The sequence below is a fragment of the Zonotrichia leucophrys genome, chromosome 21 (assembly GCF_028769735.1).
Source record: "Zonotrichia leucophrys gambelii isolate GWCS_2022_RI chromosome 21, RI_Zleu_2.0, whole genome shotgun sequence".
NCBI lineage: Eukaryota > Metazoa > Chordata > Aves > Passeriformes > Passerellidae > Zonotrichia > Zonotrichia leucophrys.
Genome location: NC_088190.1, coordinates 6906118 through 6932269, shown reverse-complemented (window position 1 = coordinate 6932269; position 26152 = coordinate 6906118). Strand labels below are relative to the sequence as shown.

The 26152-nt window shown below is 49.5% G+C and overlaps 1 protein-coding gene across 5 annotated transcripts in view; it reads left to right on the top strand.

Annotated features, from left to right (window-relative positions):
- Positions 1-26152, top strand: part of UBR4 (ubiquitin protein ligase E3 component n-recognin 4) — a 105022-nt gene that overhangs the window by 27384 nt on the left and 51486 nt on the right. Inside the window, exons 36-64 of one of the 5 annotated variants that reach the window (XM_064730774.1) lie at positions 768-838; positions 964-1111; positions 1558-1785; positions 1962-2132; positions 2229-2411; positions 4899-5057; positions 5656-5808; positions 6116-6343; positions 7126-7283; positions 8352-8523; positions 8670-8871; positions 10367-10530; positions 11964-12180; positions 12950-13166; positions 14509-14541; positions 15634-15697; positions 16116-16250; positions 16550-16724; positions 16955-17092; positions 17519-17640; positions 18161-18272; positions 18766-18896; positions 19028-19205; positions 19386-19490; positions 19969-20100; positions 23336-23504; positions 24324-24420; positions 24806-24913; positions 25392-25508. In XM_064730774.1, coding sequence (XP_064586844.1) covers positions 768-838; positions 964-1111; positions 1558-1785; positions 1962-2132; positions 2229-2411; positions 4899-5057; positions 5656-5808; positions 6116-6343; positions 7126-7283; positions 8352-8523; positions 8670-8871; positions 10367-10530; positions 11964-12180; positions 12950-13166; positions 14509-14541; positions 15634-15697; positions 16116-16250; positions 16550-16724; positions 16955-17092; positions 17519-17640; positions 18161-18272; positions 18766-18896; positions 19028-19205; positions 19386-19490; positions 19969-20100; positions 23336-23504; positions 24324-24420; positions 24806-24913; positions 25392-25508 — 4287 coding nt within the window. Of the gene's footprint in view, positions 1-767; positions 839-963; positions 1112-1557; positions 1786-1961; positions 2133-2228; positions 2412-4898; positions 5058-5655; positions 5809-6115; positions 6344-7125; positions 7284-8351; positions 8524-8669; positions 8872-10366; positions 10531-11963; positions 12181-12949; positions 13167-14508; positions 14542-15633; positions 15698-16115; positions 16251-16549; positions 16725-16954; positions 17093-17518; positions 17641-18160; positions 18273-18765; positions 18897-19027; positions 19206-19385; positions 19491-19944; positions 20101-23335; positions 23505-24323; positions 24421-24805; positions 24914-25391; positions 25509-26152 lie in introns of all 5 variants that reach the window. The other 4 variants (XM_064730773.1, XM_064730772.1, XM_064730776.1 and 1 more) reach the window with 4 other exon arrangements.

Sequence of the window (26152 nt, the reverse complement as noted above, 5' to 3'; positions counted from 1 at the left end):
TTAATATATTATATTATAATTTATATATAATATTATATAGTATATAAATTATAATATTATATATAAATTATAATATTATATATGAATTATAGCATAATATAGAATATAATATAATATTGTGTAATATAGTATAATATAGTATAATATACTATAATATAATATAATATAATATAATATAATATAATATACTATAATATACTATAATATAATTTAATATAATATAATATAATATAATATGGTGTATGATATAATATATATTATAATATAATATGATACAATGTATAATAATATATATAAACCACATATATTTATAAATATTATATATTTATTTTCAAGAATATTCATAAATTTTATTTATTTAAATAATAGTTGTAAATATTATTTATTTAATTTTTAATTAAGTGGAAGAAATTTAATAAAATGGGTTTGTTCCTACTGGTTGGCTGGCAGTTACTAGTTTTTCTATCAGCGAGCAGCTTTGATTAGTACTTTAAGTGCTGTTGGCTGGGGAAAAATAGCTGTTAGGATATGTTTGTTTTTTTTTTTTAATCAATATTTCTATTACTGTTTCTTTTTCTTGTTAACCATTTCACATTACTACAATGTGTCTCCTCTCTCCATGTGGTTTGATACCAGCTGCTTTCTAGCTCTGTTGCTAAAATTTGCTGTTAAAATGTACCTTTGGTTTCCTGGGAATTTATTCTGTCCATGTACTTCACTGTAGCTGCCGTTATGACACCTTCCTAAAACAGTTTTCTTCTGGATAGGATGAAGATTCTCTCTGTAACAAACTGTGTACCTTCACCATCACACAGAAAGAATTCATGAATCAACACTGGTAAGAATCTCAAGCTTGTGTTGAGAGTTTCAGCCTGGTATTTCTGGCCATTGGGAGGGAAAGCAGTGTAGTTTGTGAGCCTCAGGGCACTGCCTGTCAAAACTCACCTGGCTTATTTTGGGCAGGTACCACTGTCACACTTGCAAGATGGTTGATGGGGTTGGTGTTTGCACAGTTTGTGCTAAAGTTTGTCACAAGGATCATGAGATTTCTTACGCCAAGTACGGATCCTTCTTCTGTGACTGTGGAGCCAAGGAGGATGGCAGCTGCCTGGTAAATTCTTTATGTCTTCAGATTTTCAAGTCCTTTTCCATTCTGCAGTAAGTTATGTCAGGATTTATGTATGCAGGAGTGTTAAGACTTGAAGGCTTTGACTTTATGATGAACCCTCAGAATTTACAGCTTGCCTGGAAATTAATTTTTTTGCACCAAATAAGAGCATTGGTAAATCTGTGTCCTAGTGACTCCTGGGATTCCACCTGCCTTTACAGAATTTGCTGCACAGCAAAGAACACATTTTCCCGTGTTTTCCACTAGCAGCAAATGAAATCATTATATCTTAAATATGGAAAGTTTTTAATCCTTGGGTGGAGAGTCACATGCAGGATGTTATTTCTTTAGAACTGTGCTCAAATTGCTGCTCTTACAATCTGTGTTCACTTCATCAGTAGCCAGGTTGAGCCTGGTTTGGGATTTTAGTGCTCCTGTGTCCTTCCCAGGCGCTGGTGAAGAGAACTCCCAGCAGTGGGATGAGCTCCACCATGAAGGAATCAGCGTTCCAGAGCGAGCCCCGCGTGCCCGAGAGCGTCATCCGGCACGCGAGCACGTCCCCAGCTGAGAAGGCCAAGGTCACCATCAGCGAGGGCAAGGGCCCTGATGAGGAGAAGCCCAAGAAGAGCAGCCTGTGCAGAAACGTGGAGGGCTGTCGAGAGGAGCTGCAGTCCCAGGTATAATTGTCAGCTGCTAAACAGGGATGGGTTATCATGAGGAGCTGGGACAGGCTGGGTTGGCTGTGAGCTGAGATGAGAGGGTCACAAAGGGGTGTCAGGCTTTAAAAAGCAGTTTATGTGCAGCTCCCATCAGGAGCATCTTGTTCCTCATTTGTCTGATCTGTTTCTTGTAGGCCAACTTCTCCTTTGCACCTTTGGTGCTGGAGATGCTGAATTTCCTGATGGATGCCATCCAGGTGAACTTCCAGCAGGCTTCAGCCATGGGGAGCAGCAGCCGTGCCCAGCAGGCTCTCAGCGAGCTCCACACCTTGGACAAATCAGTAGAAATGACGGATCAGCTGATGGTATGAACAAAAGGAATTAACAGAGTGTGGATGGGGGGAGTGGCTTTGGAACAGAGACACTGCAGTGACACCCTGTGGATGCTTTCCCTGGCTCAGGTCCCCACGCTGGGCTCGCAGGAAGGCGCCTTTGAGAACGTGCGCATGAACTACAGCGGGGACCAGGGCCAGACCATCCGGCAGCTGATCAGCGCGCACGTGCTGCGCCGCGTGGCCATGTGCGTGCTGTCCTCGCCCCACGGCCGCCGCCAGCACCTGGCTGTCAGCCACGAGAAGGGCAAGGTGAGCCAGGGGAGCCCTGGGCTCCTCCTGAGGGAGGGGAACCATGCTGGGGCTGCTGGGCTCCCATGGGACATGGAGCAGTGCTGGGGCTGCTGGGCTCTTGAGGGAATGGGAGCAGTGCTGGAGCTGCTGGGCTCTTGAGGGAAATGGAGCAGTGCTGGGGCTGCTGAGCTCACATGGGAAATGGAGCAGTGCTGGGGCTGCTGGGCTCTTGAGGGAAATGGAGCAGTGCTGGGGCTGCTGGGCTCCCACAGGGAATGGAGCAGTGCTGGAGCTGCTGGGCTCCCACAGGGAATGGAGCAGTGCTGGAGCTGCTGGGCTCCCACAGGGAATGGAGCAGTGCTGGAGCTGCTGGGCTCTTGAGGGAAGGGGAGCAGTGCTGGAGCTGCTGGGCTCTTGAGGGAAATGGAGCAGTGCTGGGGCTGCTGGGCTCCCACAGGGAATGGAGCAGTGCTGGGGCTGCTGGGCTCCCAGGGGAAATGGAGCAGTGCTGGGGCTGCTGGGCTCTTGAGGGAAATGGAGCAGTGCTGGAGCTGCTGGGCTCTTGAGGGAAATGGAGCAGTGCTGGGGCTGCTGGGCTCTTGAGGGAATGGAGCAGTGCTGGGGCTGCTGGGCTCCCGCAGGGAATGGAGCAGTGCTGGGGCTGCTGGGCTCTTGAGAGAAGGGGAGCAGTGCTGGAGCTGCTGGGCTCCCATGGGACATGGAGCAGTGCTGGATGCATCAGATTCCCAGGGAAAAGGAGCAGTGCTGGGGCTGCTGGGCTCTTGAGGGAAATGGAGCAGTGCTGGGGCTGCTGGGCTCCCACGGGAAATGGAGCAGTGCTGGGGCTGCTGGGCTCCCATGGGAATTGGAGCGGTGCTGGAGCTGCTGGGTTCCCACGGGACGTGGAGCAGTGCTGGATGCACCAGATTGCCAGGGGAAATGAAGCAGGGCTGGAGCTGCTGGGCTCCTGAGGGAAGGGGAACGGTGCTGGAGCTGCTGGGATCCCACAGGGAATGGAGCAGTGCTGGATGCACCAGGTTCCCAGGGGAAATGGAGCAGTGCTGGGCTCCCAGGGGAAATGGAGGAGTCCTGGAGCGCCTGAGAGAAGGGGAACAGTGCTGGATCCACTGGATTCCCAGGGAAAGGGAACAGTGCTGGGTTCCCAAGAGAAATGGAGCAGTGCTGGATCCCAGGGTTCCCAGGGGAAATGGAACAGTGCTGGATCCTGGGATTTCCAAGGAAAATGGAGCAGTGCTGGATCTGCTGGGCTCTCAGGGAAATGGAACCGCACTGGGTTCCCAGGGAAATGGAGAAGTGCTGGATCCTGGGGTTCCTGAGGGAAGTGGAGCAGTGTTGGAGCTGCTGGGTTCCCAGGGAAAAGGAACAATGCTGGATCCTGGGGTTCCCAAGGGAAGTAGAACAGTGCTGGGTTTCCAGAGAAATGGAACAGTGCTGGATGCACTGGATTCCCAGGGAAAGGAAGCAGTGCTGGATCCTGGGGTCCCCAAGGGAAGTGGAACAGTGCTGGATGCGCTGGGTTCCCAGGGAAAGGGAACAGTGCTGAGGAACAGGCAGGGCTGTGGTTTGTTCTATGCATCTTGAGATCTGGTGTGAAGTGTTGTGTAGCTATGGAGAACCTCTTGTAGGGAAAATCGTTAAGGAAAAAGAGTTGCTGCAGCAGGAACAGTGAGAACAGCTCACTGCCATCAGCCACCTCACTGCAGCCACCTGAGAGGAGGCTGGAGTCAGGTGGGGGGCCATGATTCAGCAAAAGGACAAGAGGAAATGACCTTAAGGTGCACCAAGGGAGGTTCCAATTAGTTACTATAAACAAAAATTTGTCTGCAGGAGTGGTTGGTTAGACATTGGAATAAGTTCCCCAGACAGGTGGTGGAGTCACCAGCTCTGGAAGTGTTCAGGAGGTGTCTGGACATGGCACTTGGGGATGTGGTTCAGGGGTGGTTATGGTGGTGCTGGGGTGATGGCTGGACTCAGTGATCTCATGGATCCCTTCCAGCCTTGATGATTCTGTGGTTCTGATTCAGAATCAACTGAATAACTGAAATGCCTGACTCCCTTCAGTTACAGACAGATAACCAAGTTCAGTCTGTGGTTCTGGTTCTGGAACTGGGATCTGGAACTGGAATGCCTGACTCCCCCCAGTTACAGAGTCAGATAACCGAGTTCAGTCTGTGGTTCTGGTTCTGGAACTGGAATGCCTGACTCCCCCCAGTTGCAGTCAGATAACCAAGTTCAGTCTGTGGTTCTGGTTCTGGAACTGGAATGCCTGACTCCCCCCAGTTACAGAGTCAGATAACCGAGTTCAGTCTGTGGTTCTGGTTCTGGAACTGTGGGATCTGGAACTGGAATGCCTGACTCTCCCCAGTTACAGAGTTAGATAACCAAGTTCAGTCTGTGGTTCTGGTTCTGGAACTGGGATCTGGAACTGGAATGCCTGACTCCCCCCAGTTGCAGTCAGGTAACTGAGCTCATTCTGTGGTGCAGATCACAGTGCTCCAGCTCTCAGCCCTGCTGAAACAAGCTGACTCCAGCAAAAGGAAGCTGACCCTCACCCGCCTGGCATCGGCGCCCGTCCCGTTCACTGTGCTGAGCCTGACTGGGAATCCCTGCAAGGAGGATTACCTGGCTGTGTGTGGGCTGAAGGTGAGTGCCTGCCTAGCCCTGTTCCAGGGAGCTGCAAACATCAGCTGAAAGCCAGCTGTGTGTGTTTCCTCTGAGGAGTTAGCACGGAGCTGCCTCTGTCTGTCACTAATTCAGCTCCTGATCCACTTTCCTACTAGACAGATAAGGTAAAAGAAGCAGGACCTGGATGAACAATATAAGTAATGAGACAGTGCCTCAAAATAGTATTTCTTCCCCTCAAAATATTATTTCTTCCCCAAAATAGTATTTCATCCTCTCCCATGTATTTAAGCTGATTTTGTTTTAAGACAAGAGCCAATCTGTAACAATTAGTGTTCTTTGGCAAAGACTCCTCTTTTTTGTATTTCCCCAATTTTAGATTCAGTTTTCCCAGTGCAGAATCTACAGATGTGTTATTTAACTGAGAAAAAGCTGGGCTCTCTGTGGCTTTTTCTTTTCAAATCTTCATGTTATTTATCTTCGCTGCCGGAAATTGAGATTTAAATTCTCTGAATCATTATTTGCTGTAAGAGAAATGCTGAGTTTTAACTCCATTCTTGGCTTAAATATTTGTGAACACTTTGTTTTAATATTTAACCAATTTTCTCCATTACTCCAGGATTGCCATGTGTTAACATTCAGCAGCTCTGGATCAGTCTCTGATCATTTGGTGCTTCATCCCCAACTGGCCACTGGGAATTTCATCATCAAAGCCGTGTGGCTGCCAGGATCCCAAACAGAGCTGGCCATTGTCACTGCAGACTTTGTGAAGGTATGTCTGGCCATGAGCTGCTGATGATACAGCTTCTGGCAGGCATCAGGGTCTGGATCCTCAGGGAGTTGCATGTGGGAGAATGTGGTGTTATTCTTAGAAATGAATTGGAAATATAAATTTGGGATATTTCTTGCCAGGAAAAGCAAACCCAAAGTACTTAAAGAGAAAAAAAGCCCCAAACTATAACATGTCATGGGGATTCCCTCATCTCAGCTCTTGTTCATTTGCACTGTTTTGTATCATAGCAGTTAATTACTGCCTTGATAATCATTGTGGTTAATTATTTCCTTGGTTCTTCCCACAGATTTATGACCTCTCAGTAGACGCCTTGAGCCCAACTTTCTACTTCCTCCTGCCCAGTTCCAAAATCAGGGATGTCACGTTCCTGTTCAACGAGGAGGGGAAGAACATCATTGTGATCATGTCCTCTGCTGGCTACATCTACACACAGCTCATGGAGGAGGCCAGCAGTGCCCAGCACGGGCCCTTCTATGTCACCAACGTGCTGGAAGTCAACCACGAGGACCTGAAGGTGCTGGTGACTTCCCTTTCTCTCTTTTTTTGCATCTTCCATTTGGAGGCAGAAGTTTCCTTCTTTTTTTCCTTCTCCTTTTAAGCCCCCTGATCTAGATCAAGGAGCTTTCTCATTCCTCTAAAGAGAGAAATATCCTTACAGTAAAAGGAGGTGGGGGTGAAAATTAAACCCCTTGATCCTTTCATCTAGAAAATGGAGCATGTTTTCCATGGCTGGCTCTGAAGTCATGCCCAGCAGGATTTCTCAGCAGGGAGATGGCTTCAGAGCAGTGCTGTTCTCAGAGCAAGGCACTCCAAAGGTGCAGGAGCAGAAGGGATAAATCACCATGGCTGGGGCTGGAGAGCTGCAGTCAGCTTTTGTTTCTTCTCTCGAGGATGACCTTTAAAATCTCTCCAGTGTTTTTACCCTAGCCTGCTTCAAAACAGGAATAGATGAGAAGGAGGCTCTCAGGAAGGTCTTTTATGAGCTGGGCATCCAGGGGATGCTCCATGTGACACTGTCACACAGAGCTGAGGCTCACAGCTGCAGGAGCTCAGGGTGTTACCTACAGCCTCCGGGTGTGCAGGCTCAGCATCCCCTCCCAGAGCCTTTGAAGTGTCTGATGGATGAGTTCACCCAGGAGTTCAGCTTAGAAAATTGTCATTTAGGGCTCTGTTCTCTCACTGCTGGGGAGGAGGGGCGGCTTTGGGAATAATTCCATCGCAAATGTAAAAGCCTGACAGAGTGTGTGGGGATATTTGTGTTTGTGTTAAATGTTGGCATTTCTCTGCATCCCCCAGGACAGCAATGGCCAGGTGGCAGGAGGGGGGGTGTCAGTCTATTACTCCCACGTGCTGCAGATGTTGTTCTTCAGCTACTGCCAAGGCAAATCCTTCGCAGCCACCATCAGCCGGGCCAGCCTGGAGGTGCAGCGCCTCTTCCCAATAAACATCAAGAGGTGAGGATCCTGGGGAACACTCCCTGCATTTTTACTGCTTTCTTTTTATAATAAATACTGCTTATTATTAAACATCCCAGCTCTGAATGGCCAAACTGTGTGGTGAAAATTCCCTGCTGGCTGATGATTTCTTGCTACTTTTCATGGTCCTTTTGTCCTAATGGACTTGGATGATCCTTGTGGGTCAGGAATTCCATGATATCCCAGTTGCAGGATAATTAGAAACCAAAGCTGGCTGTTTCAGCAGTGGGCCATGCATGCATTTTGTCCTGCCAGCAGGATTTCAGAGCAGAAAGGTGTCTGCAGAGCAGTGGAGCTGCCCAGAGCGAGCTGCCCGAGGTGCAGCGCTGGAACCGATGGGATTATCCCGAGGAGGGAGCCTTTGTTTCCTTTCAGCACCACTGCTGCAGTGCACCTTGTGCATTGTGCATGTTAAGGCTGATTTTCAGACTCCCTTGAGGGAAACCCATCTCTTACTCTATGAATGTGGCAAGAAAAAAACAGTTCTATTGTGTGTTCTGCTATGCAGTGCTGGGCACTCAGGCCACAGACTCTCCACTGGCCTGGCACAAAGCCACTGTCACGAGTGGGCTCTGAAGGAGGTCAGGTTCCAAGAGCTCCTGAACTCCAGTTGAGTTTGGCTTAGTCTTTTTGCAGCTCTGTTTCCACTTTTTCCAGTGAGCAGACACTTACTCTCCTGCACTGATCTTTGCTTATTGCTGCTGGGTGTGTTGAAACAGGAAACTGTTCATCCATTCAGATAAAAACATTGCTGAAAGCCATTTATAAATTGCCTCCTTGATTTGCGGCATAAAATGCAACTCTGAGCCAGTTTTTCGTTGAGTTTGCAGGGTAGGGATCAGTGCTGAGGACTGGGGTGCTCGTGGTTTCTGCCCACTGTGGTGACTGTTTCAGGTTGCTCACCTGTAAACCAGACACTGTTCATTGATGCAGTGCTTGAGCCCTGCTCAGGACAAAGCTTGAACTGATTTGAGCACAATGAAATTTGTGTGGTTTTCCTTGTGCTGCTCCTGAAATGAATGCCATTGTGCCCTTTGTCTCTCACAGTTCCAATGGTGGCAGTAAGACTTCTCCAGCCCTGTGTCAGTGGTCTGAGGTGATGAACCACCCTGGCCTGGTGTGCTGTGTCCAGCAGACCACGGGTGTCCCACTGGTGGTGATGGTGAAGCCAGACACCTTCCTCATCCAGGAGATCAAGACCTTGCCAGCCAAAGCAAAGGTTAGTCAGGGTTCCCTGTATTTCTGACTCTTAAAATTTGGTGTCTTGTTGTTCTATCAACCAGATCTCCAGTCTTGGCAGCTTTTCTAATACAAAGAGTTTGTTCCTCCAAGGGAGAGTTGCCAAGCCCTTGCCTTGCCTTGCAGATCCAGGACATGGTGGCCATCCGTCACACGGCCTGCAACGAGCAGCAGAGGACCACCATGATCCTGCTGTGTGAGGATGGCAGCCTGAGGATCTACATGGCCAACGTGGAGAACACGTCCTACTGGCTGCAGCCCTCCCTGCAGCCCAGCAGCGTCATCAGCATCATGAAACCCGTGCGCAAGCGCAAGGCGGCCGCCATCAGTAAGGGCTCCTCACATCTCCTGTGTCACTCCCTGTCCTGACTGCAGGATAAGTGTGTGCTCTGCCTGCCAGCTGTTAGAGGTGTGGCAGTTAGCTCCTGGTAACAGAGCAGGATCAAGGCACCAAAATCTGTCTTGGGTTGAAAAGACAGGTGTGTGCTGAGGAAGGCAGGAGCCTCCCCTGAAATGGAAAATGTGAACCCCTCCCACTCTGAATTGTTATAATTTTGAAATTTGCTCTCAGGCAAAGATATGGGAGCAGGAATAACAGTTCTTTATTAGGGAAGGAAATAAAAAATAATAAAATAAACAATACAGTAATACAAAACAATACTGACAGAGTCAGAACAGGATCTGACCCCATGTGAAACCCTCCCCCCTCTGAGTTATTATGATTTTGAAATTAAGGGGCTCTCAGGCAAAGATATGGGAGCAGGAATAACAGTTATTAGAGAGAATAAAATAAAAAATAATAAAATAAACATTGCAGTAATACAAAACAATACTGACAGAGTCAGAACAAGACCTGACACCCTGTGGGTCAGGGTGGTGGCACAGTCCCATTCCATGGTGGCTCAGCCCTCCTGCAGTGCCAGGGGTGGTTCTGCTGGAGCAGGGATCCTGTAGAAGGGTGGAGTCTTCCTCTGAAGATTCAGTGATTACATTACATTACATTACATTACATTAGATGGGTCTGGTCATCCTCTGGCAATGCAGGGGGCAAAGGCTGCCCTGGTGTCCCAAAGCTCAGATTGGATCCAGGTAGGAATGCTTGGCTCCTCCCCTGGGCGGAGCATCTCCCCATGGGATGCTGGGATTGGATCAGCCCTGCAGGGACACTCACTGGCCATGGACAGCAGAGATCTCCTGGAGGGAGGATTGGCTGTGGGAGAGATAAAGAAAACTGCCCAATGAAAAGAAGATAACTGCCCCACCTCTAACAGATGGCAAATAGAATACACACTTATCTTGCAATCCAGGGCACTAATGGAGATGTAAAGATTGATCTACATCATCTAAATACTTACAACACTCATTCTGACAATTACTTAAGTACTGGCTAAGTGGATAAAATGTTTCCATAGATGGATGTTGGAACCCTGGTTACTGAGAATTTTCAGCTTTCTGCATTGATAGGCACTGACCCTCAAGAGAACACTACATTTGACCTGAAATCATAGAGAAAGCTTCCAAAATTAAATAATAAAATTAAGATTATTAGTGCATAGTTTAAGTAAAAGTGTGTTATTCGTATAGTAGAAAATTTAGAGTTTAAAGTTTTAAAATTCAGTAATATATATAAACAAGATAGAAGTTTTAAGACAGAGACTAGCCCTTCTTTTTCACCTTCTTCTTCATAAGTTTGAGTAGTGAAAAATCCAATAGATGCATACAGAAATACTTTCCAGAGGAGGCAAGTTGTTTCTGCAGGTTTTTTACCACAACTTTGCCTGTTCAGAACATCTTTTGTCATAAAGATCTCTTTCCCCTTCCAGCAACTCGCACATCCAGCCAGGTGAACTTCCCCATTGACTTCTTTGAGCACAACCAGCAGCTGACAGACGTGGAGTTCGGGGGCAATGACCTGCTGCAGGTGTACAATGCCCAGCAGATCAAGCACCGCCTCAACTCCACGGGCATGTACGTGGCCAACACCAAGGTGAGTGGGGCAGTCTGGGGACTCTCTTGGGCTCCTGGTGACATCACTGTTCATGTTGTCACCGTGCCTTGCCTTAAGGAGTCTGCTTTGTTCAAATGACCCCGCACATGTGCTGTACCTGGGGGTGCTGGGTGACAACAGACTGAGCATGGGCCAGCAGTGTGCCCTGGTGGCCAAGAAGGCCACTGGCATCCTGGCCTGCATCAGGAATGGTGTGGCCAGCAGGAGCAGGGGGCTCATTCTGCCCTTGTACTGTGTCCAGTTCTGGGCCCTCAGTTTGGGAAGGACGTTGAGACACATCCAGAGGAGGCAACGAGGCTGGAGAGGGGCTTGGAACACAAACCCTGTGAGGAACAACTGAGGGAGCTGGGGGTGCTCAGCCTGGAGAAAAGGAGACTCAGGGGTGACCTTATCACTCTCTGTAACTCCCTGAAAGGTGGTTATAGTCTGGTGGGGTTGGTCTCTTTCTCCAGGCAGCACTGACAGAACCAGAGGACACCGTCTCAAGCTATATTGGGGAAATATAGGTTGGATATTAGAAAAAAGTTTTTCACAGAAAGAGTGATAAAATATTGGAATGGTCTGCCTGGGGAGGTGGTGGAGTCACCATCTCTGCATATGTTCAAAAAAAGCCTGGATGTGGCACTGGGTGCCAGGGTTTAGTTGAGGTGTTTAGGGCATGGGTTGGACTTGGTGATCTTTAAGGTCTCCTCCAACCTGGTGATTCTGTAGATCGGTAAACAGTGGGGTCACCTGTCCGGTTTTCGGCTGGTTGGAGGGCCTGGGAAGGCCCGGAGTGGCCTTGGGCAGCCCGCGTATCAAAGGAACAGAAGAGGCTTCAGTTCTTTTCTCGGTCTCGGTGTTTATTAATTGTTTATCTAAAAGATTTTCTCTCGGCCTGACAGAGCTCTGCTCAGCAGCCAGCCATGAGCACACTGTGCTGCCCTCCGGACAGTCACCTATCTTTATACCCATGGTTACGTGTACAATATTTATCATTTTTCCCCAATACCTTTCACCCTTATTGTCCGGTGCACTTTTAGTAATGACCAATCCCAAAGTGCCACCATCACCACAGAAGATGGAGGAGAAGGAGAAGAAGAAGAAGGACAGGACACGCCCCAATTCCTCATCTTACTTCTCTAAACCCCCCTGTACAGAAATCCTAAACCCTGTGTTTCCCTCTCTAATTAACCAATCCCTTCACCATTCACCCGGTGAAACCCTCCTATCCTCATACAGGTGTCGTCTCCTGTGTAGGATCAAAATCCAGCCACCAGACACTTCTGGAACATTCCAGGACTCCCGAGCCCCCCAAGGGTGGTCTCGGTGACTCGGCACCTCAGTCCTGAGGTGCTGAGATCCCACAGTCACCTCTGTACGGTGTCCTTGGCTTCAGAGGCAGTTTTTGAGGTGTGCTTTGTTCTCTGCAGCCCGGGGGTTTCACCATCGAGGTGACCAACAACAACAGCACCATGGTGATGACGGGCATGCGCATCCAGATCGGCACGCAGGCCATCGAGCGAGCGCCCTCCTACCTGGAGATCTTCGGGCGCACCATGCAGCTCAACATGACCCGCGCCCGCTGGTTCGACTTCCCCTTCACCCGCGAGGAGGCCCTGCAGGCTGACAAGAAGCTCACCATCTTCAGTAAGGCCGGGTGCCCTGCTTGCTCTGAGCAGCTGTGGGCTGCTGTGGGTGGGATGGAGCTGCTGCACCTCACAGCTGGGAGCTGCCACAATCCATTCCTTTGTCCTGACTGTGAACCCAGTCTGAGGCGGGAGCCCTGAGCATTTGGTAACTTTATTTATGGCCCAGTTTTGTGCTGCTGTGAGTGAATGTTCAGTAGTTCAACTCTATGATTTTTGCTGAGGTGAGAGAAGGAAAGTGGCCTTGCAAAGGAGATGGCACTGTCTGTGCTGGTGTTCACAGGGGTCTGAGGGTGAGGGAAGAGACGAGGATCTGACTCCATGTTTCAGAAGGCTGATTTATTATTTTATGATATATATTATATTAAAACTATACTAAAAGAATAGAAGAAAGGATTTCATCAGAAGGCTGGCTAAGAATAGAAAAGGAAGGAATAACAAAGGCTTGTAGTCTTGGAAAAAGAGTCCGAGCCAGCTGACTGTGATTGGCCATTAATTAGAAACAACCACATGACACCAATCCCAGATGCACCTGTTGCATTCCACAGCAGCAGATAATCAGTGTTTACATTTTGTTCCTGAGGCCTGTCAGCCTCTCAGGAGGAAAAATCCTAAGGAAAGGATTTTACATAAAATGTGTCTGTGACAACTGTCAGTGGCTGTGTATTAATGGCAGTGTAATTGCTGTCCTGGTCCTGTGAAACGAGGCTGGTTTGTATCCAAAAGCATCAGTTCTCTCAGTTTTTAAGAAATTTCTCTCATCACTACAGTTGGAGCTTCTGTGGATCCTGCTGGAGTCACCATGATGGATTCCATCAAAATCTATGGCAAAACCAAGGAGCAGTTTGGCTGGCCTGACGAGCCCCCCGAGGATTTCCCGTCCGCTTCCGTGAGCAACGTGTGTCCCCCAAACCTCAACCAGGGCAATGGCACTGGGGACACCGAGTCAGCTGCCCCTGCTGCTGCCAGTGGGACTGTCCTGGAGAGGTATTTCCACAGTCTTTCCCTTAATTCTCCTTGGAAATGGGTTCTTGTTGTTGTTGTGGTGGGCACTTGGGTGCACTTGTGTGCTTTTCCTGACTTGGACAACTGGAGGGAATTAGTGAGTTGTTCTCACTGCCTTACACAGCAACAGCTGAAAACAGGGGTTGATGATCTTGGTAGGAGGGTTTGTGGTGGCTCTTGGTTGATGTGGTGCAGTAGCTGGGTAGATCTGTGTGCTTGCTTGTGCTGCCTAGTTCATGTTTCAGCAGTGTTGAGGAGCTCAAAGCAATTCCTGCTGCCCTGGGACATTCTCTCATTTCAGCTTGGCCCTTTTGTGGTCTCTGGAGCTCACAAAGGTCAGGCCTCTCTGAAGCTGAGCTCAGTTTTGAGGAGGGCTTTGAGTGTGACCCTGCTTTAGGCTTGTGGCTCCCACAACTCACCTTGTAGCCCACGTGCCTCAGGCTGAACTGTTGTGCTGGGGAAGGTGTTGGGCTTTCCCCTTATCCCTGCTGAGAGCCAAACCCCAAGGGTGACCTGGACATAAATTTAGTGAATAAACAGAACTTGTGTTCTTTCTGATGTCCATGCTGTGTTTCCTTTGAACTGATACAGTCTGTATCTTAAGGGTTGTAAAAACAGCAAGGACAGGAGGGAAGCAGCTCAAAGAGGAAGTGGTACTGCTGAAAAATGAGCATTTCAGAGGAAACAATCACTGCTCAGCTGTGAGGAAGTGCTGGTTAAGTTTGTCTGACTGAAATTCTCTGGTAGAGGCTCAGGGCTTGAAGTGCCACTTAGGCCCAGTTGAAGGACCTGTTCAGCCATCCTTTAATATTTTGTCTAATAGTTCATGGGATTTTTTCCTGTGTTTATTTCCCTCTCCTTCCCTCCTCTGCTGTGACATCCCCACAAGATGTCCCTCTCAGCACAGACACGCTCTCTGGTTTTTCAGAGCAGTGGGATTATATTCTAAATATTCAGATACGAAAAAAAAATATTCTTCCTATTTGCTGTTACTTTCTGAAGGGCCTCTGGAGTAGGAACAGCTGATGGCAGGCAGGAGGCAGCTTTTCTGTCCAAGTGTGGTGTCTGCACTCCAATTTAAGCCTGGGTGGTGCTTTAAGTGGTGCTTGGCTTCTCTGTGTGAGGTGACCTGGCTCATCTCTGTCTGTGTTTTGCTCCAGAGCAGTGTGTGCTGCCCAGGCAGAGACCCTGCTTAGACTGACGCTCCCCCGGCTTCCTGATTTCCCCATTTAATTTGCCTTTTGCTTAGAATGTGTTCTAGGGAGTTTTTCTGTGAGCTTTACACATTTTTATTTTTTTTTCCTTTTTCTTTGCTCCCCCAAAGTTCTGACACTGAGTCCCTAACCACCCTGGACCGGTTAGTATGGCATCCTTTTCTCTGCACGAGTGAGTGTGTGTCAGAGACAGAACACATGGTGTGGCTTTTGGTGACTGGGGTTTTTTTTTGTTTTCCAAGTGACATTTGCTTCTTTACATTCTGGTCATTGCATGGCAGATGGTTTAGCAAATGTAAAGATGAGGTGGTTTGCAGATTTTTGCTGTACACAGCATAACTGTTGCTTATTTGACAGATTCCTCTCTGCTTTGTTCCTTCCTTGTGCCTTCTTATCCCACTTCTGTTCCCTCCAAGCTTTATGAGGGTGCCTGTGGGGAGGGGGATGTTATTTATCACCACCAGACCAGACAATTGTTCCTTCTGCCTTCCAATCCTACACTGCTATTTTTCCCCTTAATGCTCTCTCTTCCCTGCTTTTTCCTGTATCTTCCTGCTCCTTCTGGTGTGTCAGATGGCATTTCAGGTAGTTCCACCTGGGGGCATGGAGTGCTGCTGCAGGGACTTTGCTGCCACTTGTAAATCAGGTTTTCCCTGGGGACAAGTGTTTTCCCAGCCTGCTTGAAACCTCAGCATCCCTCGCTTGGGGGTCACACCCAGTGCTCTGAGTTAATTCTCCTCTGGAATATTTTGTGCTGAAACTCCAAATTGGAAAGAGCAACCTGTGTGAAAATAGCAAGCGAGTAGAGCGTTGCTCCCTGAGCAAAGTCGGTTCCGCTTTTTCCCATGTGTCATAGCCAGCCTTGATCTGCAGTCATCTGTACGTCTGGGGGCCATGGTGAATTGGGACTGTCAAGACAATCCAAGTTATCCCTGCTGCAGGCTGCGTAAGGAAATGTTTTATCCTCTTTGGGAGAGAAAAGCCCCTGTCTTTCAGCTGTGGATTATTAAAGCAGTCCTAAGTTTGTCTGTGAGCGTGAGCCAGGTTTAACTCTGGTCTGTAACACAATGAAATGATATGCATGGTGCCTGTGGCAGGTTTTATCATGCTTTGATTTTGTACTTGGCATTCGTTAGCTGTCTCTGAGCTACTCATGACTGTAGCCCGCATAAAGCAGAGTGCTAAGGAGAGAGAAGGGTTGCTGTACTCAAGCCTGCTTTCCTCTCTCCCTCCAGGCTAGTTGTGAGTTCTTTAGAAGCGCTGGAAAGCTGCTTTGCTGTGGGACCAGTCAACGAGAAGGCAAGTAACTTTCTGAATACATTGCTGAGCTTTGGAGCCGGGGGAGGAGGGGCCAGCTCAGCTCTACCTCCTGCAGCCCCGGGGGCCTGATAGGAGCAGAGCCGCATCCCTTTTGCTCAGAGCACTGATCTGAAAGTTGCCTTAGCCAAAAGCGTTTGAAACTAGTTTAGGATGACAATTGGCATTTGCATTTAGCGCTGGTGGGCTTTTTGTGCTGCGGGAGTGACCTCGTTTACAGAAACAGCAGGGTGGGAGCCCATAAATCTCAAAGGGGCTTTTCTTGTGGAGACATGTGAAGTGTTCCCTAAATGTCAATAGTAAATGGAGGGAGGCCATCAAAAGGGTATTGAGGGAGGGGAGCTGTAGGTACACTGGGTGATGGTAAATATACTGAATAATGAGGTTTGTCTGTTCTTAGGAGAAGAATAAGATTGCAGCTCAAGAACTGGCTACAGTGCTGCTGTCCATGCCAGCCCCTTCCAGCGTGCAGCAGCAGACCAAGAGCCTGCTGGCCAGCCTGCACACCAGCCGTTCAGCCTACCACAACCACAAGGTACTGCCCAGGCCATGGAGCTGGGGCTCCTGCAACCTGCCAGGCCATGGCTGAGGTGCAGCAGGGCCCTGGAGAGCCCTTCCTCCATGCAGCACAATCCTCCAGTCTCATCTCCCTTTATCTCCTGCTGCCTGCCCTGCACCAGGGTTGTGTGATTCTGTCACCCTTTAGCATTGGTTGCCCTTCCTTAGATGAGGAGTGCTGGATTTCCCCAGGATCTGAGCCCTGGTTGTGCTTCAGCTGCTTTCAGTGCTGCAATCAGTTGTTTTTCTTTGTCTGTGTTATCTCTCACTTTACAGGATCAAGCACTGCTAAGCAAAGCCATTCAGTATTTGACCTCCTCAACCAAAGAAGGGAAGGACCTCGATCCTGAGGTGTTCCAGAGGCTGGTCATCACTGCTCGCTCCATTGCTATCATGAGACCCAACAATCTGGTGCACTACACAGAATCAAAGCTGCCACAGCTGGAAACAGGTAGATAAGTCTGTAATTTTCTCTAAGTTTCTGTTGTGGTAATTGGAGCTGTGCTGGGGTGTTGGGTTCAGAGTGGCAGAGACTGTATGTGACACATTTGGTAGGTGTGTGATATCCTGCTGATGAGAACATCAAAGCCTCTGGAAAAAGCCATTTCAAATAAACTTGCTGTTACCCTCATTAAGGTTTTCCCCTGCACATTTCTGAGAGGTGTTTTTTAATCTGTGCAGAGAGTGAAGAAGGGCAGGAGGCCCAGAAACACGTGGAAGGAGAGGGCTGCACCTTCATTACCCAGCTGGTGAACCACTTCTGGAAGCTCCACGCATCAAAACCCAAGAACGCCTTCCTGGCCCCTGCCTGCCTGCCAGGTGGGAGAGCTCTTCCTTTGCTGTTGGCAAGCCTGTGGCTTCTGAAGGGGCCTGTTTAAGTTTGTAAGCAGAGAATGTGACTTTTCAATGCTGCTGCTGCACTGAGGGCTCTGTGATGTGCAGATTCTGCTTCAAAGCTTCTGTTCAGGGCCACGTGTATTGTGCCAGGAAGAAGGGACTGATGATTGATTTACCCACATTTGTCCTTGTGGGTGGTGTTAGAGGATATTCAGTGGTGCTGCTGTATGGAGTTCACAATATTCCATCAGACAGACAAGACTGGCTCAGTCTGGATTGAAAATCAATGTGTTTGTGCTGTTAACATTGTGCCTTGAAGTCTGCAAACAAAAGATGCTTCCTGCAGTGCCTCACTCTGTGCTGAAATACAGAGAGAGCTGATTTCAGTCCTGCTTTTATTCCTGCCAGGTCTCACTCATGTTGAAGCCACAGTCAATGCTTTGGTGGATATTATCCATGGCTACTGCACGTGTGAGCTGGACTGCATCCATACTGCTTCCAAGATCTACATGCAGATGTTACTTTGCCCAGTATGTCACCTTGTTCTTCTCTGCCTCAGCCTCCAGTTGCACCAGGGGAGGTTTAGGGTGGGCATCTGGAAACATTTCTTTGTGGAAGGAGTGTTCCAGCTTGCCACAGGCTGCCTAGAAGTGTGGCTGTGCCACCTGGGGACATGGGTTAGGGGGATTGGCAGTGTTGGGTTTGTGGTTGGACTTGATCTCAGAGGGCTTTTTCAACCTAAATATTTCTATGATTCTACAGTGGGGAAAAAATGAAATGTGGGCAGAATGGGAATACATAGCACAGATACAAAACACAGCCAAAACCACCCAGCCAGAAGTGAATGAAGGAGAATTCTCCCTCGTGTTCTAGTGATGTTTGTCACGTGCTGCATGTGGAATTACAAGTGTTGCCTTGTGGGAGGTGACTCGTGTCCTACATGAACCATGACTGACCAGAGTCACAAGTGGATTTTTGGCCATTTTTCCAAATGCTGTGTAAAAGGACCTAGAGCTGAAGGAGTGTAATGCTGAACTGTTCACCCTGCAGGACCCAGCAGTGAGCTTTTCCTGCAAGCAAGCTTTGATCAGGGTGCTGAGACCCCGGAACAAGCGGCGCCACGTGACCCTGCCCTCGTCCCCCCGCAGCAACACCCCCATGGGTACGCCAGGGACCCTGCTGAAACCAGCAGGGCCTTCTCCACTGGGCAGAAAGGACAGGAAAATAAAGTGGTCTTGAGGAACAGAGACTAAAAAAGACTAAAATCAGCCTTTTTCCTTTCTTTTGCTCTCCCTTGCCCCCTAAATCCCTTTTATTTAATAAACTCTCACCTTTTGGTTGATATTTGTGAATCCCAAAAGGAAATCTCTCTGATGTATTCCCTTTCAATGACAGGAAAATCTGATCATTTTATCTAGAGAGTAGTAATCTAGCATTAGTATTTCTATGCATGTTTTCAGGTTCTAATAAATTAGTCAAAGATGTGTGCACATCAAAATCATCAGAGCACCATCCAAGAGAGGTTTTGAAGTAAATTGTAGGTGTCAGGAGTTCTTGGTAACTGAGGGTAGTTTGGGTTTTTTCCCAGCATTAGCAGCCTGGTTTGGGATGGGGTGAGGAGCTGTGCATTTATGAACTCGTGCTTTGCCACTCAGGAGATAAGGATGATGATGATGATGACGATGCAGAAGACAAGCTGCAGAGCTCTGGGATAGCAAATGGAGAGCACATCCGACAGGAGAGCCAGGAGCAGAGCGAGGTGGATCACGGGGACTTCGAGATGGTGGTGAGTCCTGAGCTTCTCCTTGGAGCCTTTCAAGTGTGCCAGGACTTAATTTAGTTCTGATGAACCTTGCAGTGCTCCCTTAGTGATGATGATGGTCTGGGGAAAGCTCTCACTGTGTTTCCTCTCCACAGTCTGAATCCATGGTTCTGGAGACTTCTGAGAACGTGAATAATGGGAATCCTTCTCCTCTGGAGGCTCTCCTGGCTGGGGCAGAGGGATTCCCTCCGATGCTGGATATCCCTCCAGATGCAGATGATGAGACAATGGTGGAGTTGGCTATTGCCCTGAGCCTGCAACAAGATCAGCAAGGTCAGATGTGGGCACTGTTGGCAGGCAAAGCGGGGATGGAAACTGGGAAAGAAATGAGGCAAAGCTGTTGGTGTCATCACCAATGAACCAAAGATAGCAGAACTATGAAATGTACAGAAAATGCCAGAGTTCACTTATTCTCTCAGAGAAACATGCCCCTAAGTTGTTCTCTGCTTGCAGGGAGCAGCAGCAGTGCCCTTGGGCTGCAGAGCTTGGGGCTGTCGGGCCAAGCTCCCAGCTCCTCCTCTCTGGATGCTGGAACACTCTCGGACACAACAGCATCAGGTAACTGTTCACTGCAAGGCAGCTTCTTTCTCACATTCTGACCTAAGTAATGCCTTAAAATCGGTTTGGAAGAGCCAGTTGTTACTAATGGCTTCTTGTATATTTGAGAGTGTACTTACAGCTTTTTCCTGCTTTGATTGACTCTCACTGTAGACTTCTAAGGAAGTCATTTCTGCTCTTTAAACTAAAGCAGACACAACAAAGCATGTGCTGTATTTCCCTTGCATTTATAAACAACCAGACATGGTTCTTTAAGTAACTGTGCATGCCTGTGTGTTTGATAGAGAAACTTTCCTCTCGGGATATCTCCCCTGCACTGCTTTAACTGTCCTGCTGGCCACCCCAAGCTCCCTTTCCCTTTGTAGCCATCCCCAAGCCCAGTCCCTGCAGCCTTTCCCTGGTAGCGACAGCGTCGTTTGCAGTTGTTCCCAGGCAGTGTTTTTACTTGTAACAGCTCTCTTTATTCTCTTAGCTCCAGCCTCTGACGACGAGGGCAGCACGGCGGCCACGGACGGCTCCACGCTGCGGACATCGCCCGCCGAGCACGGCGGCAGCGTGGGCTCCGAGAGCGGCGGCAGCGCCGTGGACTCGGTGGCCGGGGAGCACAGCGGTGAGTGAGCCCTGCTGCAGCCTGCCTGCTGCATTGCCTGCTGCATTGCCTGCTGCATTCCCTGCTGCATTGCCTGCTGCATTCCCTGCTGCATTGCCTGCTGCATTCCCTGCTGCATTCCCTGCTGCATTGCCTGCTGCATTCCCTGCTGCATTCCCTGCTGCATTCCCTGCTGCATTCCCTGCTGCATTCCCTGCTGCATTGCCTGCTGCACCCTTCCTGCTGCACCCTTCCTGCTGCATTGCCTGCTGCATTCCCTGCTGCAGCCTTCCTGCTGCATTGCCTGCTGCAGCCTGCCTGCTGCATTGCCTGCTGCATTCCCTGCTGCATTCCCTGCTGCATTGCCTGCTGCATTCCCTGCTGCACCCTTCCTGCTGCAGCCTGCCTGCTGCATTCCCTGCTGCACCCTTCCTGCTGCATTGCCTGCTGCATTCCCTGCTGCACCCTTCCTGCTGCATTCCCTGCTGCATTCCCTGCTGCAGCCTTCCTGCTGCATTGCCTGCTGCACCCTTCCTGCTGCATTCCCTGCTGCATTCCCTGCTGCATTGCCTGCTGCATTGCCTGCTGCACCCTTCCTGCTGCATTCCCTGCTGCAGCCTTCCTGCTGCATTCCCTGCTGCATTGCCTGCTGCACCCTTCTTGCTGCACCCCCTGCTGCAGCCTTCCTGCTGCATTCCCTGCTGCATTGCCTGCTGCATCCTTCCTGCTGCATTCCCTGCTGCATTGCCTGCTGCAGCCTTCCTGCTGCATTGCCTGCTGTACCCCTGCTGCACCCTTCCTGCTGCATTCCCTGCTGCATCCTTCTTGCTGCATTGCCTGCTGCACCCCTGCTCCTTCTCTGCTGCACCCCATCCTGCACTCTTCCTGCTGCATCCTTCCTGCTGCATTCCCTGCTGCACCCTTCCTGCTGCACCCCTGCTGCACCCCTGCTCCCTCTCTGCTGCACCCCTACTGCAACCCCTCCTGCAGCCCCTGCTCCCTCTGTGCTGCATCTCCTGCTGCATCCCCTGCTCCTTCCCTACTGCATTCCCTGCTGCAGCCCCTGTGTGACGGTGTTCACAGGGATTCTTGGATGAGGGAAGAGACGAGCATCTGACTCCGTGTTTCAGAAGGCTGATTTATTATTTTATGATATATATTACATTAAAACTATACTAAAAGAATAGAAGAAAGGATTTCATCAGAAGGCCAGCTAAGAATAGAAAGGAATGATAACAAAACCTTGTGTCTGAGACAGAGAGTCCGAGCCAGCTGACTGTGATTGGCCATTAATTAGAAACAACCACATGAGACCAATCCCAGATGCACCTGTTGCATTCCACAGCAGCAGATAACCATTGTTTACATTTTGTTCCTGAGGCTTCTCAGCTTCTCAGGAGGAAAAATCCTTAGGAAATGATTTTTCATGGAAAGATGTCTGTGACACCCCCACTGCCCCTCTGTTCCTGCCCTGCTGCACCCCCTCCTGCACTGCTGCTGCACCCCCTGCTCCCTCCCTGCTGCCTCAGCCTTGCCCACCATGGCAGCACGTGGGTGACCCCTGGCACTGAGGGAATCTCAGTTCCCAGTGGTTGCTGCCATCTCTCATTTCATGGGTTCTGCCCCAGTGCCCACAGATGGGATGTTGTCTGCTTTTTGTGGTTCTCTGGAAGTGTGGAACGTGCAGCAGATTTTGCTGGGCTGTAATAACAGAATCATTGAATCCCAGAATGGTTTGGGTTGGAAGGGACCTTAAAGATCATCCTGTACTGACCCCAAGGCAGGGACACCTTCCACGACCCCAAGCCCTGTCCAGCCTGGCCTTGGGCACTGCCAGGGATGGGGCAGCCACAGCTTCTCTGGACAACCTGTGCCAGGGCTTCACCACCCTCTGAGTAAAGAATTTCTTCCTAATATCCCATCTAATCCTGTCCTTGCTCAGTTTAAAGCCACTGCCCTGGTCCTGTCAGTCTCTCCCCATATAACACAGTCCCTCTCCCTGCTTTTCATAAGTACCATGAGTACCCAGTACTCTGTAAGATATGGGAGGCCACAGCAGGGTCTCCCCAGAGAATGCCTAGAGCAAACTGAGACAATTCACTATGCTGCTGGTAAAGTTTGAATGAAATAGGATTAATTGCACTCTTTTTGGTTCGGGACTGATACCCAGGTAAAATAATCACAGACTCTTATTTAAAAAAGTTGTCTGACTGTCCACACTGCCCATCCAAGCATTGTCTGACTGAGTTTGAATAACTGCTGTGGGACCAGTTCAGTTTGGGCCACAGAGATGAGGGTGGCAAAGAAAAGATTTCTACAAAAGCACCTTCAGCCTCTCTGTGGCTTTCAGAAGAGAACCAAAGCCAGCATTTCCTTTGAACCACAATTCATTCCAAAGTGCAGCTCAGCTGGGCTGGTGGATATGAAGGAGGCAAAGTGGCAAAGTGCCTGTTGGGTTGCTGAGGTTGTGTGTGTTTCCCTGTTGAATCACTGAGGCTGTGTGTGTTTCCTGTTGAATCACTGAGGCTGTGTGTGTTTCCTGTTGAATCACTGAGGCTGTGTGTGTTTCCTGTTGAATCACTGAGGCTGTGTGTGTTTCCCTGTTGGGTTGCTGAGGCTGTGTGTGTTTCCCTGTTGAATTACTGAGGTTGTGTTTCCCTGTTGAATTACTGAGGCTGTGTGTGTTTCCCTGTAGAATTGCTGAGGCTGTGTGTGTTTCCCTGTTGAGTTACTGAGGCTGTGTGTGTTTCCCTGTTGAATTGCTGAGGCTGTGTGTGTTTCCCTGTTGAATTACTGAGGTTGTGTTTCCCTGTTGAGTTGCTGAGGCTGTGTGTGTTTCCCTGTTGGGTTGTGAGGCTGTGTGTGTTTCCCTGTTGAATTACTGAGGTTTTGTGTTTCCCTGTAGCGTTGCTGAGGCTGTGTGTGTTTCCCTGTTGAATCACTGAGGCTGTGTGTGTTTCCCTGTTGAATTACCGAGGCTGTGTGTGTTTCCCTGTTGAATTACCGAGGCTGTGTGTGTTTCCCTGTTGAATCACCGAGGCTGTGTGTGTTTCCTGTTGAATTACTGAGGCTGTGTGTGTTTCCCTGTTGAATTACCGAGGCTGTGTGTGTTTCCCTGTTGAATTACCGAGGCTGTGTGTGTTTCCCTGTTGAATTACCGAGGCTGTGTGTGTTTCCCTGTTGAATTACCGAGGCTGTGTGTGTTTCCTGTTGAATCACTGAGGTTTGGTGTTCCCCTGTTCCCCTGTGTCCCCAGTGTCCGGCCGGAGCAGCGCCTACGGGGACACGGCGGCCGAGGGCCACGCGGCGGGGCCGGGCAGCGTCAGCTCCAGCACGGGAGCCATCAGCACCACCACGGGCCAGCAGGAGGGAGAGGGCTCCGAGGGGGAAGGGGAGGCGGAGGGGGACGTCCACACCAGCAACAGGCAAGAGACTTTGCTTCCTCTTGAGGTAGAACAGCTCTGTGCTCTGGGGATGGTGGCAGAGGAGGGGGCTGCAGTGTGGGAGTGGGATTTGTGACTGCTGGGTAACCAGAGTGGGAAGTCAGAAACACAGACTAGAGCAAGCTGCCATTGCAAAATCATGGAGTGTCCTGAGGTGGAAGGGACCCACAAATGGCATCCAGTCCAGCCCCTGGCCCTGCACAGACATCCCAGCAATCCCACCCTCTGCACCCCAGTGTTGTCCAAACACTCCTGGAGCTCTGGCAAGCCTCAGGGCTGTGCCTGTTCCCTGGGGAGCCTGGGCAGTGCCCAGCACCCTCTGTGCAATCATCATGTGGTGTGATAAACACACCCAGTGTGTGTCCCACAAAACTGCTGCCTCTAGGAAGTGATGAAAAAATGCTGCATGAGTCTAGTTAACACGGAATCACTGAAATCTTGGGAGCCTGTGAAATTCACTGTTAGGACAAAAGCATGTGCCAGTGTCCTTTGGGAACATGGGCACTTTTCATTGTGTGGGAGCAGGTGCTCAGTCCCCTCTCCAAGCAGTGTGGGGCTGATTTGCAGGGTGTTCCCATGCAGTTGCAATCCCAGGTGGCCAGGCTGGGCAGTGTGGCTCCATTGTCAGACATGCTCTGCATCTTTGGCTTCTCTCCCCTGTGAGGTCTGAGCCAGTCCTGTCCCCCCTGGGAGGATTGGATGGCTTAGGGTTTGTGGGGCAGATTGCAGTGCTCTGCTGGGGACCCTGCTGGCTGTGGGGTGTTGTGGGCTGGCTCTGATTGCTGATCACTGGCTCCCCAGGCTGCACATGGTCAGGCTGATGCTGCTGGAGAGGCTGCTGCAGAACCTGCCCCAGCTGAGGAACGTGGGGGGGGTCCGGGCCATCCCTTACATGCAGGTGAGTGAGGAGGGCTCACAGTTAAGCCCAAATCAAAAACAGTTCAATCACTGATTTCTATTTGCATGTGCTTTTCTCCTTCCTGCCCAGTCACAGTGTGAGTCCATCTGTTGCACAGCATTCTTTACCCACAGGTTTTTGGACTTGTGCCCTTTCTCAGTGTGACTTTACAGCTGACTGAGGAGCCTGAGGGCTCCAATCCTTGTGTTTGGGAAGGTCTTGTGGGTTTATGCTGAATGTTCATATTAGGATGTGAGGCACAGGCTGGATTTGGGAAAGAGCACATATAAATCAAGATAAAATCAGTGCTGTTTCATGAAAGATAAATTGTTATCTTGATAATGTGGAACCTGCCCTCTAATAATTCTCTGACTGCTTTTCCCAGGTTATTCTGATGCTCACAACAGACCTAGATGGGGAGGATGAGAAAGACAAGGGAGCTTTGGATAACCTTCTGTCCCAGCTGATTGCAGAGCTGGGCATGGACAAAAAGGTAAAGTGCAGTGTGGGCTCATGCTCTGAGTTTGCTCCTTCTCAGCAGAGTTTATTTCCTTGGAGGAGTTAAATGCTTGGGAGTCACAGAAACATTGCTGTGTGCATGTGGTCAGGCAGTTCATTCCTCTTGCCTCCTTTCACATAAGGTGGAAAATGACATGAGTGGAACTCCCACTGTTTCCTGGGTCTGACATCCACAAGTGAGCATGAAAATTTGTTTTGCTGGAATTAAACTCTGAGAAGAGCCATGATCAGTAAATGCATGATTGGCATATGTGGCTTTTCATTTGTGTGGGACTGTTCTCTGGCAGCCAGGCCACTGCCTACCCTCCTGTTGAGGCATTTGTGCTGCTTTTTCAGTCTTACTGCTTGAGCTTAAATTAGAAATGCTTCCTGAGGATCAGAGCACTGAACTTGAGAGGCCTGGGGTGCTGCTCAGCTCAGGGTTGAGCAGCAGGATGTGTCTTTGCCTGCAGGATGTGTCCAAGAAGAACGAGCGCTCCCCTGTGAACGAGGTGCACCTGGTGGTGATGAGGCTGCTCAGTGTCTTCATGTCCAGGACCAAGTCAGGATCCAAGACTTCCATTTGTGAGGTACATTCTCCAATTTGCTTTGTCAGGGCATGATTTTCTCCCCCTTTACTCAGCTCTCACAAGGTCCCACGTGAAGCACTCACACACAATTCCAACTCATGGAATTGTTGGAACAAGGGCAGAGCAGGCCACGGAGAGGACTTGAGCACCTCCCCTATGGAGACAGGCTGGGACATTGGGAATGCTCAGCCTGGAGAGGAGAAGGTTGTGAGGAGACCCCACAACACCTTCTATGGTGTAAAATTGACTGCAGGAAAGCCAGAGAGGGACTTTTCATCAGGAGCTGGAGTGACAGGACAAGGGGGAAAGGGTCAGGCTGAAAGAGGGGAAATTTAGATCAGATATTGGGAAGAAATCCTTCCCTGTAAGGGTGGAGATTGCCCAGAGCAGCTGTGGCTGCCCCTGGATCCCTGGCAGTGCCCAAGGCCAGGTTGGACAGGGCTTGGAGCAAAGTGGGACAGTAGAAAATGTCCCTGCCCATGGCAGAGGGTGGAATGGGTTGAACTTGAAGGTCTCTTCCAACCCAAACCATTCTGGGATTCCATGATGTGCTTGGGGGCTTTTGTTCATCAAAAACAAAGCTGCTCACTGAAATAACAAGTGTAAAACTGAAACATCCTTGAGAGGGCTTTGGTAAAATTTAT